We start from the raw sequence: 16644 nt of genomic DNA, 5'->3' as shown, positions 1-16644 counted from the left end.
GAATCAAAGCAGACATTTAATGCTTTCTCTCCTTTATTGGATATGTATAGTTGCTTGGATAAATTTTAAGCCATATTTACTTATTTATTTTTATTATTATAAATATTCGAAATAGTTTGATTATATCTTTACTAATTTTACAGGTTTTTATTAATTTTAAAAATTTAAAATAAATTTAAAACTTAATCGATTAAATTTTTACGAAGAGTTGTTATAATTATTTATTAATAGTACAACTTGGAGCAAAATACGAAACTCAAACATGAATTGTCTTCAAAAAGAAAAAATAAAAATAAAGAAACTGCCTCTAATAACAGGGAAAAGAAGAAGATTAATTTGGCATTCAAAATGTCAAGAGTCCTTTCAGCACATTAATTTCGATGACAATCAGATGAAAAGAAAAAGAGAAAGGAATAACCCCAGGCTCAATTTTCACCCTGATAACCATGGTCAATAATTAACTGAATGCGGCGGTCGTGGCGGTGGCACTGTTTTGTGTTGTCCTCTGGGCCTGGAGACGTACAAACGAGTAGTAAATCCCGGTGGGTCTCTTCGAGAACAAAGATGAGTGAGTCCCTTGCTCCACCACCTTCCCTTTATCCAGGACTGCGATGAGATCACAATTCTGAATGGTACTTAGCCTATGCGCCACAACTACGCTTGTCCTCCCCACCATCACACGCTCCAGGGCATCTTGAACAACCTTCTCCGACTGGCTGTCAAGCGCGCTGGTTGCCTCATCCAAGAGCAAAACCACTGGATTTTTCAGGATGGCACGGGCTATTGCAATACGTTGTTTTTGGCCCCCAGATAGCTGCACTCCCTTGTCCCCACACCATGTGTCATATCCATCTTTTAATCCAGCAATGAAATCGTGAGCATTTGCTGCTTTAGCTGCCTCCATTACCTCGGATTCACTCACTTCATTGGATGCGCCGTATGTGATGTTTTCCTTGACCGTGCCGGCAAATAACGTGGGTTCTTGGCTCACAAGAGCAATGTACTTCCTCAGTGACCTCAGGTGGTATGACCGAATGTCCCGGCCGTCTATTTTTACTGTGCCCCTTAGCGGATCATAAAAACGTTCAATTAATGCAATGATAGTTGATTTTCCCGACCCACTTTGTCCGACCAATGCGGTTGATTTACCTGCCTCAATGCTGATTGAGAAGCCTTTGAAGATCCTGACATCGGGCCTGGCTGGGTATGCAAAATCAACGTCACAAAGCTCTACATGCCCTTCTATTTCTGCGGGCTGGTAACCGTCAGGGTCCTCTGGTTCGATTCTCGTGTAACGATCCAGCACGGCGAAGACTGACCGGATGGAATCTGACCCCTTGGCCAGATCCGTCGTCAGGCTTCCTGCATCGGCTATTACTCGACCAGTGCTTACGAGGATCATGAAGGTCTCGAACAGGGCTTTCGCTGTGATGTAACCTTGAGAGATGAGTCTGCCACCATACCAAAAATCTAGCGCCCAAGTGCACGACATCAGGCTTTGAGAGGTGCCCAGCCCAATACCAGCATACCACGACTGTCTAATGTTCTCTTTTTGTGGACCTTCTTGGGCTTTTTCGAGCATCTTCAGGATCCGATCTTGAGAGGAGAAGGCGGTGATAGTTCGAAGGTTGGAAACTGCGTCTGCAGCAAGCTTGGTGCTTTCATCTTGTGCTTTGATGGCCTTCTGAGACATGCTTGTCAGTAGAACTCGCCGGACATAAAAGCAGACTATAATAATGGGTTGGACTGCAATCATCACAACGGCTAGCCTCCAGGCAATGATAAGGCCCATGGTGCAGGCTATTGTCACGGCAGAGATTGTCTGTACAAGAAGAGCCATCCTGTCTCCCACTAGAGATCTCACCTGCCCGATACCATAGTCCACAGAGGTCTATGATCAGTGAACCAGCTACTGGCAAAAAGTTCAGCATAATGCCTTCTCTTGTGCATCATTAAGAAATAATAATACACATATGAAGGCGATTCAATAAACCTAGAGCAAAGAAACAAAAATCTATCTGCCCTCTTCAACTAACAAGCATCAATAAGCTTAACATTCCCCTCTCAAGCCCATAAGAGAAAAATTGAAAATAAAATAAAACAAAATTGTCTTATATGAAGCACATTCTACTCTCAAGAACCCTTGACATTAACTGATATCATTTACAAGTTACTTTTACCATTAAGATTCTATATATAGTCAGGAAACATGGGGAAAGGAAGAGCAAATCATTTTTTTTCAATTTTCAATACACACTAATAAAAACACAATTTATAAAACTAGTTTATGTATCCAAGTGGGGGTATTACTTAATAATTAGAAATCAGTTCTAAATAAACCTAAAAAATCATAGTAATTAACAAAGAAATCAACGGATTGTATTGAAATTTGAGGTTTAAAAAATGCATACCATATTAGCATCTGTGGCAAGTCTCGAGCAAATTGACCCACTTGAATTCTTGTCTTGATCAAACCATCCAACTTCAAAGGTGAGTATCTTTGAAAGCATCCTCTCTCTAATCCTCTTCGTTAAATGCTCGCCCATATATGCAAAATTATAATGCTGAAGTACATTAACTATCAGCGACAAAAACGCCAAGCCCAGAAAACACAGCGAATAAATCCTTATCTTCTCCTTGATCTCATTATGATCTGCCAGAAAATATATGGATATCATTGACCCCATTGTAAATGCATATAAGGGTTGAACACCACCAAATATAACGGCACCTAAACACCCAACGCTAGCTTGTTTCCATTCTGGTAGATTCAAAGCTAGCAACCTTCTGAATGACGGCACTGTAAGTTTTTGTTCCTCAACTAGGGCAATCTCTCCTGCAGTAAGTGAGACTCGACTTGGTGTTACTGAGTTTTGAGAGCTTGACCTGCTAACGATTGACAGTCGACGACTGCTAGCATTATTCACGTCCATGTTTGAAATAAGAGATGGGGGTGAAATATCAGCGCTGGCATCTTCATTAGTTTTTTCCCTTTCTGTTTGCTGAAGAAGGACCAGTGATGTATACAGACCGTTTTCATTTTCGATCAGTTCGCCATGAGAACCGCTTTCCATTATCTGACCATCTTTGACCACGGCAATCACATCGGCGTTGCGGATTGTGGAGAGACGGTGAGCGATGATGATCGTGGTTCGACCCACGGCAGCCTTATCTAGAGCTTCTTGGACAACACGTTCCGATTCAGAGTCCAAAGCACTTGTTGCCTCATCCAGAAGGAGGATTCTTGGTGCTTTGATTATTGCTCGTGCAATCGCAATTCTTTGCTTCTGTCCTCCTGACATCTGAACCCCTCTCTCACCAACCTGCCAATCACGTATAGTTAATTTTGTCTCAAGTACTTGAAAATTTAGATTGTGCATGGGGATCTTATAATATTAATTACAGCTTTCTAGTCTTAATTTAAGGAGTAGTTAGAAGTACATTATCAGTACATTGCTTTTTTCTTTTTCTTAAAAAAAGACATTCCTTGGATGTATAGATTATACATGATATGATCAGGGAAGAAGAGAGCTCCATTGTAAGTGACCAGACAAATCATTTAAAGCCAGCAAGTGAAAGCATTGTTTGTGGTTGTCAACACAAACAGACACTCATACCAGATGGGCAATTATTGTAATAATAAGTGGTGCCCTGTTCTTTATTAAAAAAATAAATTTCCTTTTTAAGAAGAACTCGAATCGAGGTAAGGAAAACCAAGGAGATCTTTAGGGGTGGAGGAAGGTGCTCGAGTCAGCTCCATCTTGAGTGGCTGTGACGGCCACGCACTCCCTGCATGGATTTTGGTACACTCTGCAATTGTAACTTGCAGTTTTAATTACGTGGGGGTCAACTCCCTATGCTACGAGTAGATAAATAATATAGTAATCCTAAGCAGTCGTATTTGTTCCATACAAAATACCAATAAAAAATACACTTGCTACAAGACAATAGAGATTATAAATGCAACTTTTTTATATTTGTTTTACATGCTATAAATAAAATATTAAAATGTCTTTTTATCTTCTAAAAATAATAGTTATATATATTTTAAAAAATTCAAAACAAATAAAATAGAAAAAATAAACTAATAAACTAATAAAAAACAAACCAATAAAAAAATGATATTAAATTCATTAAAAAAACACTTATTTCTTTCAATTTAATAGATAGTTTTTTTTAATTGAAGCATGTATACTTATATTATCTAAAATACTATTTTATTAATTTAATATTAAAATGTCTTTACTTTAATAAAAATATTATTTTTATATATCTCTTGAAAAAACTAAAACCAATAAAATAAAAATAAATCAAATAAATACAACCATGTGGTAAAAAAATATTTATTTTTTTATTTCAATACAATTAGCTTTTCAAATGGTTTTTTCTATTTAAATAGATATAATAAAAAAATTATATTTAAAATGTTATTTTATTAATTTAGTTTTTAAAAAGCATCTTTATCCTGAAGATGCTCTAAAAAAGGGAAAAGGTATAAAGATGACAATCGACATGTGATGGACTTGATGTAGACGCCACTCTGGTACAGAAATCAAAATAAGACGGGAAATGTTAATGTCAAATGTTTGGTATTGCAATTTCCGAGGGAAGTGGTTGTGGTGGTATGTACGAGACAAACCTGGGTATCATACTCCTGTGGCAAATGACATATGAAGTTATGGGCGTTAGAGGCTTTTGCCGCCTCAACAACCTCGTTTATGGTGGCGTCTTCCTTCCCAAAAAGGATGTTCTCCTTGATAGTTGTGGCGAAGAGAGCAGGCTCCTGGCTCACCAAGCCCATTTGTGACCTTAACCACTTGAGTTGCAACTTGTCAACAGCGATGCCATCAAAAAGTATCTCACCGCCTAGTGGGTCGTAAAATCTCTGCAGCAGTGCAATCACTGTTGATTTCCCCGACCCACTACCTCCCACCAAGGCCACCGTCTTCCCTGCTGGGATTCTTAGGCAAAAGTCCTTGAAGATCATGCTTTCTGGCCTTGATGGATATGCGAATTCCACATGCCTGAATTCTACTTCGCCTGTAACATTTTCCAAAGTCTCACCTTCCATGTTCTCTAGATCTATTTTCGGGACTCTATTTATCATCTCCACGATACGTTCTCCAGCTGAAGACGCTTCCGAGAAGTACTTCACATTTGATAAACCAGCACCAAGAGCCCTAGTTAAATAATCAAACACAAATAAATAGCTCAGAGACGGTAACAATTAATTAACATTTAAATGAGACAAGAAGTGAGTGTACTTACAAGCCACCCACAGCTATGGCGGCACCGACAGCAAAAACAGTTCCTCCCGCAGAGCCATGGTACATGACCATTCTACTGCCATAATAAGACATAAAAGACCAAATACCGAAAACAACACCATTGCTGCCGATAGCCAAGCCCTTTGCCAGCCCCTGTCTTAACCCCAATTTAACTGAATATTCTAAAGCTGCAGAGTATGCAGCTATGGTTTTGGCCTCACCAACAAAGGCAAAGACAGTCCTAATTGAAGATATTGCCTGCTCTGCTACTGTGCCCGACTTGTTATACTCTTCTCTCGTCTTTCTAGCTATTCCCATCAAAGTCCGTCCATAGACTAGACCAGGAATTACTAAAATCACAACAAAAGGAAGTCCCACGATTGCTAGTCTCCATAGCATAACGAATCCGATTATGTAGCACCCAAAAAACATTGCTACGTTCATCAAAAAGTTTGGCACCTGATTCCCATTGAAAAATCGTCAGAATTAGCTACTAATTTACACTTGAGCACAAATTACGAACAAATCTTATATTTTTGCTTCCAAATATTCCTGTAGGTGCTTAATTATGCCTACGCATCGTAAAAGAAATTAATTAGCTAGGAAGGAAAACGCTTCTTTTGACATAATTAAGTAATGAAACGGACATGCACCTTTTCACTAAGAGCATCCTGAATTACGAGGCTATCGTTAGAGACACTTGTGATGACTTCGGCTGTACTTGTTACATGCAAATCGAAGTAACCAACATCTTGTCTTAGCACGGCTTTCAAGTATCTTGCTCTCATTCTCGTGGCCTGTCTCTCACCAGTTCTTGTCCAACAATATCCCTCTGATAATCAACACCAAAGTTACATATTTATATATTATTACTCACCTTCTCTTAATTTATTAACTATATATTGAGGTGATCGTGAACAGAAGCTGATTAACCATAACCTCTAATAGTAAATAATTTACCCACCGAGGAAAGAAACAACCCATTGTCCACAGGCCAGGTAACAAAGCGCCAGCGCGTTCTGTCAATATATATCCACACGTTTAGTAATTGAAAGTCAGCCTTGGATACGCTTGAATAACAAACAACGAAAAGAAGAACTAAGAGAAGGAGAAATGAAAGAAAAGTACCTTGTTAATGCCATGAGAGAAGGCTTCAGCAGAAGAAGATATTCCACCAAGATTATTCATCAATTTGCTAGTCACGAACAGCACAAGAGGCGTTGAGAACCCATCACCAATGGACCCAATGAATCCAAGAACCATCAACAACCAATCTACACGGTCTGCATGCATGAAAATCGAGCGTATGGACCCAACATGATCTCTGCCTTTCTTGCTATTTTCCCCGGTCCCCATGACCTTTGATCAAGCATGCACAAACAAATAGTTATGAAAGTTATGAGAGTGATGAGAGGGGGGGGGGGGGGGGGGGGGGGTTTTGGGGGTGATGAGGGGGGGGGGGGGTGTGGTGGGGGTAGAGGGAGTTCACAGCACTATATGTATGTGGCCGTGAATTACTAGTATTTGTTTTCTCTTAAGAGGTTGCGACGCCCTTCGTCAAGAAACAAATTTGGAGACACTAGCTCTCGGCGTATCTATTATATAGAGGTGATTAGCGGGGCAGTGGTAGCGATTGAAATACATGAAATAATATATATTAAAAAAAAAAACTATTTATACTATCACTATATCACGAACTAAAAACATATAAAAAAACAATAAAGTTTGATTAATTCCTGCTCAGCCCGGAATCCCATACAGTCATTCAAACCCTTTTATCTGTGGGACCGGACCCAAATAAATTTAAAGTAACCACTTTTTTTCGATAAGAGCTCAACGGGTCTCCTTATTGACAACTGAGCAGGAGTTCTGATCAAGGAGGCATATGATGTAAGCCTATTTATACATGTGGACAGTGATTACTATTTATTAAAACGAAACAATGGAGTTGCAGGATCACGGTTGACTTTAATCTTCAATTTAATCTTCAATATTGCCATGAAAGCGTCATTAGTGACGCCCAGAGGGTTACTGGGAGCCACTTGATGGCTACTTGCTTAAATACCCTTATGTATATTCTTTTATAAAAATAAGTTTTTTTTATTTTTTCTAGGCCGTCTGTCAAGGTGGCGAGCGTGCTTCCTTCTATTCTGCTCGTTGTAATAATGATCCCATGGATGTCATATACAATTCCAGTTGACTCATCAGTCTTATTTTAATGACCACAACTACACCTCTGCTACAGTGCACCTCCGCTCTCGTCCAATGCAGTGCAGTGGTGCCTCTGAATGCCGCCGCTCATGTGCCCGCTAAAATTCCCACCATCTCATCGACACCGTTCAGAATAAAGCAAGATAGAACCGGGCTGCCCGATTCTCCAATGTAGCCTCTCAAACATTTATAAACAGTAGTGTGTATAATTATTATTATTATCATAGTGGATGTTTGCATCAGCTTGAAAACATTTTGATTAATTATATAAATTTTTAAATTAATAATTATATTAATTTTTAATAATTTTAAAATTTATAAAACTCAAATTAATAATTTATAAATAATAAATTTAAAAACTAACTAATTAAGTTATACTTATTAAATTTTTCTCGAGTATTTTAAAAGGTGTTATTTTTTTTTTCTTTTACTTTTCAGTCTTGTCTTGCAAATCGTCCACAACTCTTATCTTTAATTTAGATTTACAAGTAATTACTTGAAGCTTATTTCTTTTGATAATATTTTACAATGGATTAATTGATTATATAATAAATTTACTACCAACAGGAATTCCCTTTTAATTTATATGCATTTATGTTACATAAGATCTTAATTATCGTCTAAAACTCCATCTTAGCCTTCTTGCATATGTTTTGTAATAAAATATGTGTGTGTTTTGTGATCTATTCTGTAAACTCCCTTCATAACTTTTATCACTTCTTCATTGAGATTGGTTGATTGTTCTTCGTTCACCAGATTGTTGTTATTTTGTAATTGAAATCCTTTAAAAGATGTTTGGTAGGAAAATTTTTAATCTTAAACCCTCCCCCGATCTGGGACAACATAAGATGTTTGGTAGGAAATTTTTTAATCTTAAACCCTCCCCCGATCTGGGACAACATGATACCAACAGATATTGTATATGTTCTGTTAGCAAATGCAGAATCTTGAAAAATTGATATTCCATCTGATATCATATTAATTCTTTGCAAAGCAAAGAAATGTAATTCCCTTTTTAAATAAGAGAGATCACATTTCCTGATACTGCAAAAATAAATAAATAAATAAATCTTTTCTTTCTTTTTATTAAAGTGCCATATTTTTAATAGCATGTGGACTCGAGTGCGGTTGTTTTTACTAGTAATAACAAAAGTGCTATAGGCTGCAAGTGAGGTTCTGGTCTAGTGGTGGGAGGGGTTTGTCCCCTTTCTCCGCACTTGGGTTCGAACCTCACCATGCACGCCTGTCACCCCCGCGGTGCCTTACCTGTTCACTGGGCTTGCAGGATGTTCCGGGGGCCGTGGGGATTAGTCGTGGTGCGCGTAAGCTGGCCCGGACACCCCACATAAATCAAAAAAAAAAAAGTGTTATAGGCTTAATATCAAAAGTAGATTACTTTCATTGTCATGTTGCGGATTAAAAAAAATCAGGATGAGAAATATTTTTTTATATTATTATTAAATTTAGTTTATTAAAATAAAAATATGGTTAACTCAAATTTTTATCTAATTTGAGTTTAAATTAAATTATATTAGATAATTAATTTTAAGAAATTTCTTATTAGTACTTTATGTGAATTACTATTAAACTCTGGGCAATTAGATAATTTATGATTTTCAACAACCCAGCCTTAAGAAGTTGATCAAACTAAGAGAAGAATTATTCTTTAGATAATCTTTGTATAAAACCTAAATAACCCTAGATTGTCTAACAAGATCATTATGACTTATAAAAAAATACTAAATTTATTATTTATGCTATGTTTATGCATTTCAGAAAACCCATTATAAAGAGACTCTATTTAGTCCTAATATAAACTAAACTTCTCTTAATATGAACCAAGACATGTTTGAATTTGATGTTAAAATATCTATTGATTAGTTTTGCGAGATTAGACATATCTCTCAAATCATATAGTAGGATGATTTTAAGTATTATAGCAAGATACTAGACACATGGAGCTATATATTTGCAAATGTTCAAGTCAAATGAAGTTCGAAAACATATTATTTTAGAGGGTCGAAGTTGCTAGACAAATATTGTCAACTCTACCAAACTAAATCTTTGTATACTATTTGGGACATATCAGGAACTACAAGTAGAAGTTTGTGGTGATGCAAGTTTTTATATGAAAACTAGACATCTCAAGCTTTCCACCCACCATTCATATAAGATAAGCTTAATAATTCATCTAGATAAGAGAGAATAACATGTTTTAAGTCAAGACTAAAAATCTGTCAAGAATATACAAAAATTAGAAATTTAGGCTATATGGGGAAACTTTAGCATGCAGACTTTATTTTTATTATCCTATTTTATTGCAAAATAATTATTTTTAATTTGGATTTTTCTTGGCTCATTAGATTAATGGATTTCATTTCTGAACTTATATTAATGGATTAATAGTTTAAGCTAATTGGCTTACAACCCAAAAGAGGTCTATTAGGGTTAGTTAGAGGAGACTATATTATGTTTTTTTAGGAGTAATTTTTAGCAGCAAGTTGAAGAATAAACATGAGTTTTCTTTTTTATTATTTGTGATAAAACAACCATTTTTTTTCAAAGAAAAAAATCATACATGACTTATCAAAGATTAACTGGCTTTGCGACATCATTCACATGCTTAGGATTCTTTGATACAAGGTTATATCTAGGTTCAAGACTTTTTTTAATACCTTTAGTTCTTAGGTATAGGGTTATCTCTAGGTCAAGGTTTTATCAAACTTGATTTTTGACTTTTTGATTTGTTATTTATTTTGTTGGGGTTACTTGACCATGTGATCAAAAGATCCATATTAGTTGGTATCAAAGCCAGGCTTCAAAAATCAAGCTATATCATTTATTTTATTCTTGTTAGTTTGGGCTTCCTTAGGTTTAGTTGTTTTTTATTTGGTTTTTGATTATTTTATATCTAAAGCTTGGTAGTTTGCATTTAGGGTTCCTTAAAAAAAAAGGTTTTTATTTAGTTTTTTTCTATCTCAAAATATATTAGTAGCATAAAAGAGTAAAAAAAATTCAAAAAAAAATCAAAAGTCACTTTTGTTGAATTTGTCACAATAGACAAATAGGGGAGAATTTGAAACAAAGAAATTCATAAAATTATGAAATTTTATATACTAGTTCTAGGAGTCCTTATTGCACCCTTTATAAAATGTTAGCTCATTTGAAGATTATTTGTTGTAGTAACCAATGTTAGGATTAAAACATATAGTAATAGGTTAGATTCATATCATAAGGGAATATTGGGTTAGATAAATTCAGAAAATTCTCAAATTTTATATACAAAATTTTAAGGTTCTAATCACACCCGATATAAATTTTGAGGTCATTTGGAGTTCTTTTGGTATAGGAACTTGTTATAATAGGTCTAATTCACGTTAATAATTCAAACTTGTTTTATTACTGTTTTTTTTTCAATTATAACAATACAACACATTAGAATACTATTATTATTATTATTATTATTATTATTATTATTACTATTGTTGTTGTTGTTATTGTTGTTTTATAATTGTTGTTTATAATTTGTACAATTAACCTCCCTGTGGTTCGACCCCGGTCTTGCCGGGTTATTTATTACTTCGACACTCCTGCACTTGGGAGAAGACATCAATCTTTTAGTCGTGTCAAGTTTTTGGCGCCGTTGCCGGGGAGGTAAGTTCTTGTATAAATTATAGTATTTATTTTATTTTCTCTTTTCACTTTTCTTGTATATAACTTTGTTTCTTTTCTTTTGTTTCTTTTTATTTTGTTTTCTTCCTCCTTCTTTTGCTTTCTTGTTCTTCTTTTTATTTTATTCCTACACGTGCATGAGAGTGTGGTCACGTACATCAAGTGGTAGACTTTGTAGGGTATCCTCATCATTTTCAGAAAATATGGCCGAAGAAGATAATCAATCACTTCATAATGAGAATAATGAGAATAACCGTGCTAGAACACTTAGAGACCACATGAATCCCACAAGAACAAGTGCACCATCATGCATAGTTTTTCCTCCTGATGCATCTCATTTTAATTTTAAACCAGGTATTATTCAACTTTTACCTTCTTTTCATGGTTTGGAATTGGAAAATCCATACTTGCATTTAAGGGAATTTGAGGAGGTCTGCAACACATATAATAATTTAAATTGTAGCATGAACACCATTAGATTAAAGCTTTTTCCTTTTTCATTAAAAGATAAAGCTAAAACATGGCTACAAAATTTAAGACCAGGATCCATTCGTGCTTGGGATGAAATGCAACAACAGTTTTTAAAGAAGTTTTTTCCATCTCATAGAACAAACTCTTTCAAGAGACAAATCACCACTTTCACTCAAAAACCAGGAGAAACATTTTACCAATGTTGGGATAGGTATCGAGACTTGCTTAGTACTTGCCCTCATCATGGTTTTGAAACATGGAGATTGGTTTCACATTTCTATGAAGGGTTAACACCTAAAGATAGGCAAATGGTTGAATTGATGTGCAATGGAACTTTTGAAGATAAAGACCCTGATGAAGCAATGGAGTACTTAGACTTGTTAGCTGAAAATGCTCAAAATTGGGACACCGCGGGTACTTGTGAGGCACCGAGTAAAACTCAACCTCATACATCTAGTGGAGGTATGTACAACCTTAGGGAAGATCATGACCTTCAAGCCAAGTTTGCATCTTTAGCTAGAAAAGTCGAGGCACTAGAATTGAAAAAGAGTGGTCAATTAAAATCTGTTGAAAACATTGTGTGTCAAATCTGTGAAACAAATGAACACTCAACCAACGATTGTCCAACCTTGCCTTCTTTTAAAGAATGTCTCCATGAACAAGCCCATGCTTTAAACAGTTTTCAAAGGGCCAACCACAACCCATACTCCCAAACATACAACCCTGGTTGGAGGAATCACCCAAATTTCAGTTGGAAGAGTGACAATGCACAAACTTCACAACCACCGTTTCAAGCACACCATAATTTCCAAAATTCTCATGGATATGCACCTCCTTATGCTCCACCTCCTAGAAGAAATCTTGAGGAAACATTGCATGCATTCATTGAAAAGCAAGAGACAATCAATACTCAACTTGCTCAAAACATGACAGATTTTAAAGATACTCTTGCAAAATTAACATCTGCTCTCAGTTTCCAAGAGAAAGGTAAGTTTCCATCTCAAACACAACAAAATCCCAAAGGGCAATACAATGCAAATGCAAGTAGTTCCGGAAGCCAACACATGGATCAAGTCAAATCAGTCACTACTCTGCGCAGTGGTAAGGTTATTGAAAAACCCTCTCTTGAACCTTATGAGAAAGATGATGAGTCAATCTTTGAGGGTAAGGAAGGGGTTGAATCTGAAAATTGCAAAGAAACGACTGATTCACCGCCAGCACTTCCATTTCCTCAAGCCATGACCAAACAAAGGAAAGTCAATCACAATTCTGAAATTTATGAAATTTTCAAACAGGTAAGGATCAATATACCTTTGCTGGATGCTATTAAACAGGTTCCTTCCTATGCTAAATTTTTGAAAGATCTATGCACTGTGAAGAGGAAACTGAATGTGAAAAAGAAAGCCTTTCTAGCCGAACAAGTAAGTGCTATTCTTCAGAATAATAATGCTTTGAAATATAAAGACCCTGGTTGTCCTACAATTTCTTGCTTTATTGGAGAGCATAAAATTGAAAGAGCCTTACTTGATCTTGGTGCTAGTGTGAATTTACTTCCATATTCAGTTTTTCAGAGTCTCAATCTAGGTGAGTTAAAACCAACTTCTATATCTCTTTTACTTGCCGATAGATCTGTAAAAGTGCCTAGAGGAATAATTGAAGATGTGTTAGTACAAGTCGATAAATTCATTTATCCTGTGGATTTTATTGTCTTGGACACAGAACCTGTTGAAGCATGTAATTCATTTCCTGTTATTTTAGGACGTCCGTTTCTTGCAACCTCTAACGCATTGATTAATTGTAGGAATGGACTGATGAAGCTATCATTTGGAAACATGACATTGGAGATGAATATTTTCAACATTTGCAAGCAACCTGGAGATGATAATGATTTACAAGAAGTAGATCATATTGATGAATTAGTTTATGATCAACTTGAATCTACTTTAAGTAAAAATGAATTGGATGAAACTGAAGATTTGCAAATGGTTTATTCTGAGGAAGAAATCACGAATGAAACAAGCACCGAAAATGTTGATGCGAATCTTTTGTCAACAGTGACAACAGATTCGACATCTGACATCACACCAATCGATGATTACTTTCCTAACAAATCCTTACTTTCTCTTAGTTCAATGCCTTGGTATGATAAAAATATTAATTTTCTTGCTTTAGGAGATTTGCTAGCTGATTGGAGTACCCAAGACAAAGAAAAGTTTTTGAACGAAGTGAAGAGCTTTTATTGTGATGACCCTAACTTATTCAAATATTGTCCTGATCAAATATTTCAAAGATTCATTCCCGACAATGAGGTAAGTAGTGTCATTAAACTTTGTCATTCTGAAGCATGTGGAAGTTATTTCTCGTCAAAAAAGACTGCTGCAAAAATCTTTCAAAATGGATTTTATTGGCCCACCATGTTCAAGGACACACATGCATTCTGCAAAACTTGTGAAAATTGTCAAAAAATTGACACTGGTCAAAAAGTTTTGTTTTATGATTCTCAACTCTATGCATTCCCTAAAGAGCTAAGATTAAGATGGACCAATCCTTATGGGGCCTGTGATATTGAGAATTCAATGAATGACAATGATTTTAAGGAAAATGGACATCGTTTGAAAGCTTACTTTGATAATTTTCCTAGTGAAAATGAATCAGCTGGTTTGAATGATCTTGTAGATAAAGGTTGATTATTTTGTTTTTCTCACATTGTTTTTGTGTTTCTTTTTGAGTGATTTTTGCTAGTTTCTCTCACCCCGGTCAAATGGCGGATAACGGTACTCCGTGACTTAAGTCGGTTCTTTCAGTTTCCCACAATAACTGATATTTGTGTATATATTTGTGCAATTCTTTGAATCTCTCTTCTAATTCTCATTTGAAAATGGACACTAATCTTGAAAAATTGAAAAAGTATTTTCCCGCTCTGCCTCAGAATGCGATTACAAAAATTTACCGTGCTAGATGTGCAAGATTGAGATTGTTAATGAATCATGGAATTCCTGAAGATATTCGTTGGTTGATTGAAGCAAAGGTCCGATTATCAGGTGAGTCCTCTAATTTCTTTATTTCACACATGCCTGGAACAGGTAAAAGCACTTTTGCAAAGAAACGTCGTGCAAAACGACTAGAAGTCTGTCATCGATGTGCTAGATGGACTTGTAATACACAATGTCGTTCTTTAGGAATGGTATCTATAAACCGTGAAGATAAAATACAATTCATTAAGGATGGCCTGAGTAAGGAGTCTTTAGATAATCTTCTATTGACTCTTGAGACGCATCCTAGTGGAGATGTGCATCGTGCAATTCATGATTTATGGCCACTATTTCATAAAGAACATGATCGACTTAGTCTTGGGAATCTGACTAAAAAAGACCCTGTTTGCCAGTTTTTAAGAAAACTGGATGGGAAGCCTATCCCCGACCCATAGAGGGCGTTTAAGCCGTTCTTGGACGTAAAACCAAGGGAAGATGTGAGCCACAATCACAACTACCTGTACATACACATGTTTTTTTTCAAAAGTAAATAAATAAATAAAAAGAGAGAGAGAGTGTGTGAGACTCTAGCTGGCCTACATATAGATGTTATGATTGCCTTTCTAATTTCTCATCTATAAAACCCTCTTTTCCTTCCTTTCATTTCTACTCAACCCATACATTTAACAAATACAGAAGTGTGTAGAAATGGCAAGTTCCTCAGGTCATCAAATAAGAAATATTTGTGTTTTCGGTGGATCTAGTCCTGGGAAAGAAAAGGAGTTTTTAGAATCAGCAAATCATCTTGGTTAGGTGCTAGCTGAGAGAAAGATTCATTTAGTGTATGGGGGAGGCAGTCTTGGGTTAATGGGAGGTGTGTCAATAGCTGCATTTTTAGGAGGTAGTCAAGTTTTGGGGGTCGTCCCTGAAGCTTTGGCACAAGGGGACATCATTGGAAAAACAATTGGAGAGGAACTTCAGGTCTCCACAATGTCGGCTCGAATGAATGCAATGTTTAACCATGCTGATGCTTTCATTGCTTTACCAGGTGGTCTAGGCACATTGGAAGAGATCTTTCATATTTCCTCTTGGGCTCAATTGCACATTCACCATAAACCCATAGGTTTGTTAAATGTTAATGGTTATTATGATAAGTTGTTGTCTTTTCTTGATCATGCTGTGGAACAGGAATTTCTAACATCTTCTGCACGACAAATCATAATCTCTGCTGCTACTGCTGAACAGTTGATTGACCAACTACAATCTTTCATTCCTGTGATTGATCCTTCCATGAGTCGCATAAATTGGTCATCTACGGGAAGCCGTAAAAAGCTTAGATTGGATTTGAGCCTTCATTTGTGAATTTTTGTGTCTTTTGGTTTTATTATTATGTTTTGTTATTTCTTATTTTTGTTTTAGTGTGTTTCAGGTTTTGTCAGTGTTCGTTATTTCAGGTGATATCTTTTATACTCTATCTTTCTACCTTAGAACATTGAGGACAATGTCTCGTTTTGGTTGGGGGGAGAGGGTAGTAGTTGATAAAAAAAAATTGTTTTTCATTTCATAAAGCATGTGCATAATTGTTGTTACTAGGATGGCAGAGTAAAGGAGTTCTTTTGTTAAAGTGACTCTTGAGACGCATCTTAGTAACCATTCTTAACAAGGTCTATTATAATACTTCCTGAAATATTCAGGTTTACAAACTCTCGTATTGTTACCACTTAATTCTGCTCATATACTTATTTAACATGTATTTTTAAACCTTAATTTACACACACACACTTTAACATATGATTGTGGGTTGCATATTGGATTATTACATTATTTATGTTCTTTTGTTAAAGGTAACAACTAAGGGAAAGGGATTGTATATAATTAAAAAGAAAAAAAGAAAAACATGAAAAAAAAAGAAAAAGAAAAAGAAAAAAAAATGATGATAATAAAAATGTAGATAAGTTTGGTTTCGTAGCCTCCCTAACCTAAGCAATTAAGTCCGAAGGGGTGTTTTAACACCTAATACCCTAAAGTCAACTGACTTGGGAGCTATTGGC

General features: G+C 35.9%; 1 protein-coding gene across 1 annotated transcript; it reads right to left on the bottom strand.

Moving 5' to 3' along the window:
* Positions 1-294: 294 nt before the first annotated feature.
* LOC105114250 (ABC transporter B family member 15-like) lies at positions 295-6685 on the bottom strand. The gene is made up of 7 exons (XM_011010744.1): positions 6396-6685; positions 6232-6286; positions 5921-6099; positions 5269-5726; positions 4640-5180; positions 2412-3323; positions 295-1864 (listed from the first exon to the last, which is right to left on the bottom strand). The coding sequence occupies exons 1-7, from the start codon at positions 6621-6623 to the stop codon at positions 458-460; spliced, it is 3780 nt and encodes a 1259-aa protein (XP_011009046.1). The 5' UTR covers positions 6624-6685; the 3' UTR covers positions 295-457.
* Positions 6686-16644: the final 9959 nt, after the last annotated feature.

The sequence above is a fragment of the Populus euphratica genome, unplaced genomic scaffold (genome assembly GCF_000495115.2).
Source record: "Populus euphratica unplaced genomic scaffold, PopEup_1.0 scaffold505.1, whole genome shotgun sequence".
Classification (NCBI taxonomy): domain Eukaryota; kingdom Viridiplantae; phylum Streptophyta; class Magnoliopsida; order Malpighiales; family Salicaceae; genus Populus; species Populus euphratica.
Note: the sequence above shows the minus strand (reverse complement) of the source record. Positions and strands in the feature narration are given on the sequence as shown.

Bases quoted from the DNA above. Each gene is read 5' to 3' on its own strand.
- LOC105114250 (XM_011010744.1), bottom strand. From the start codon at position 6,623: ATGGGGACCGGGGAAAATAGCAAGAAAGGCAGAGATCATGTTGGGTCC. The intron at 5,181-5,268 runs GTAAGTACACTC...TTATTTAACTAG, and splicing joins GCCATAGCTGTGGGTGGCTT to GGCTCTTGGTGCTGGTTTAT. The intron at 3,324-4,639 runs GTTTGTCTCGTA...CGTGATTGGCAG, and splicing joins CACAGGAGTATGATACCCAG to GTTGGTGAGAGAGGGGTTCA.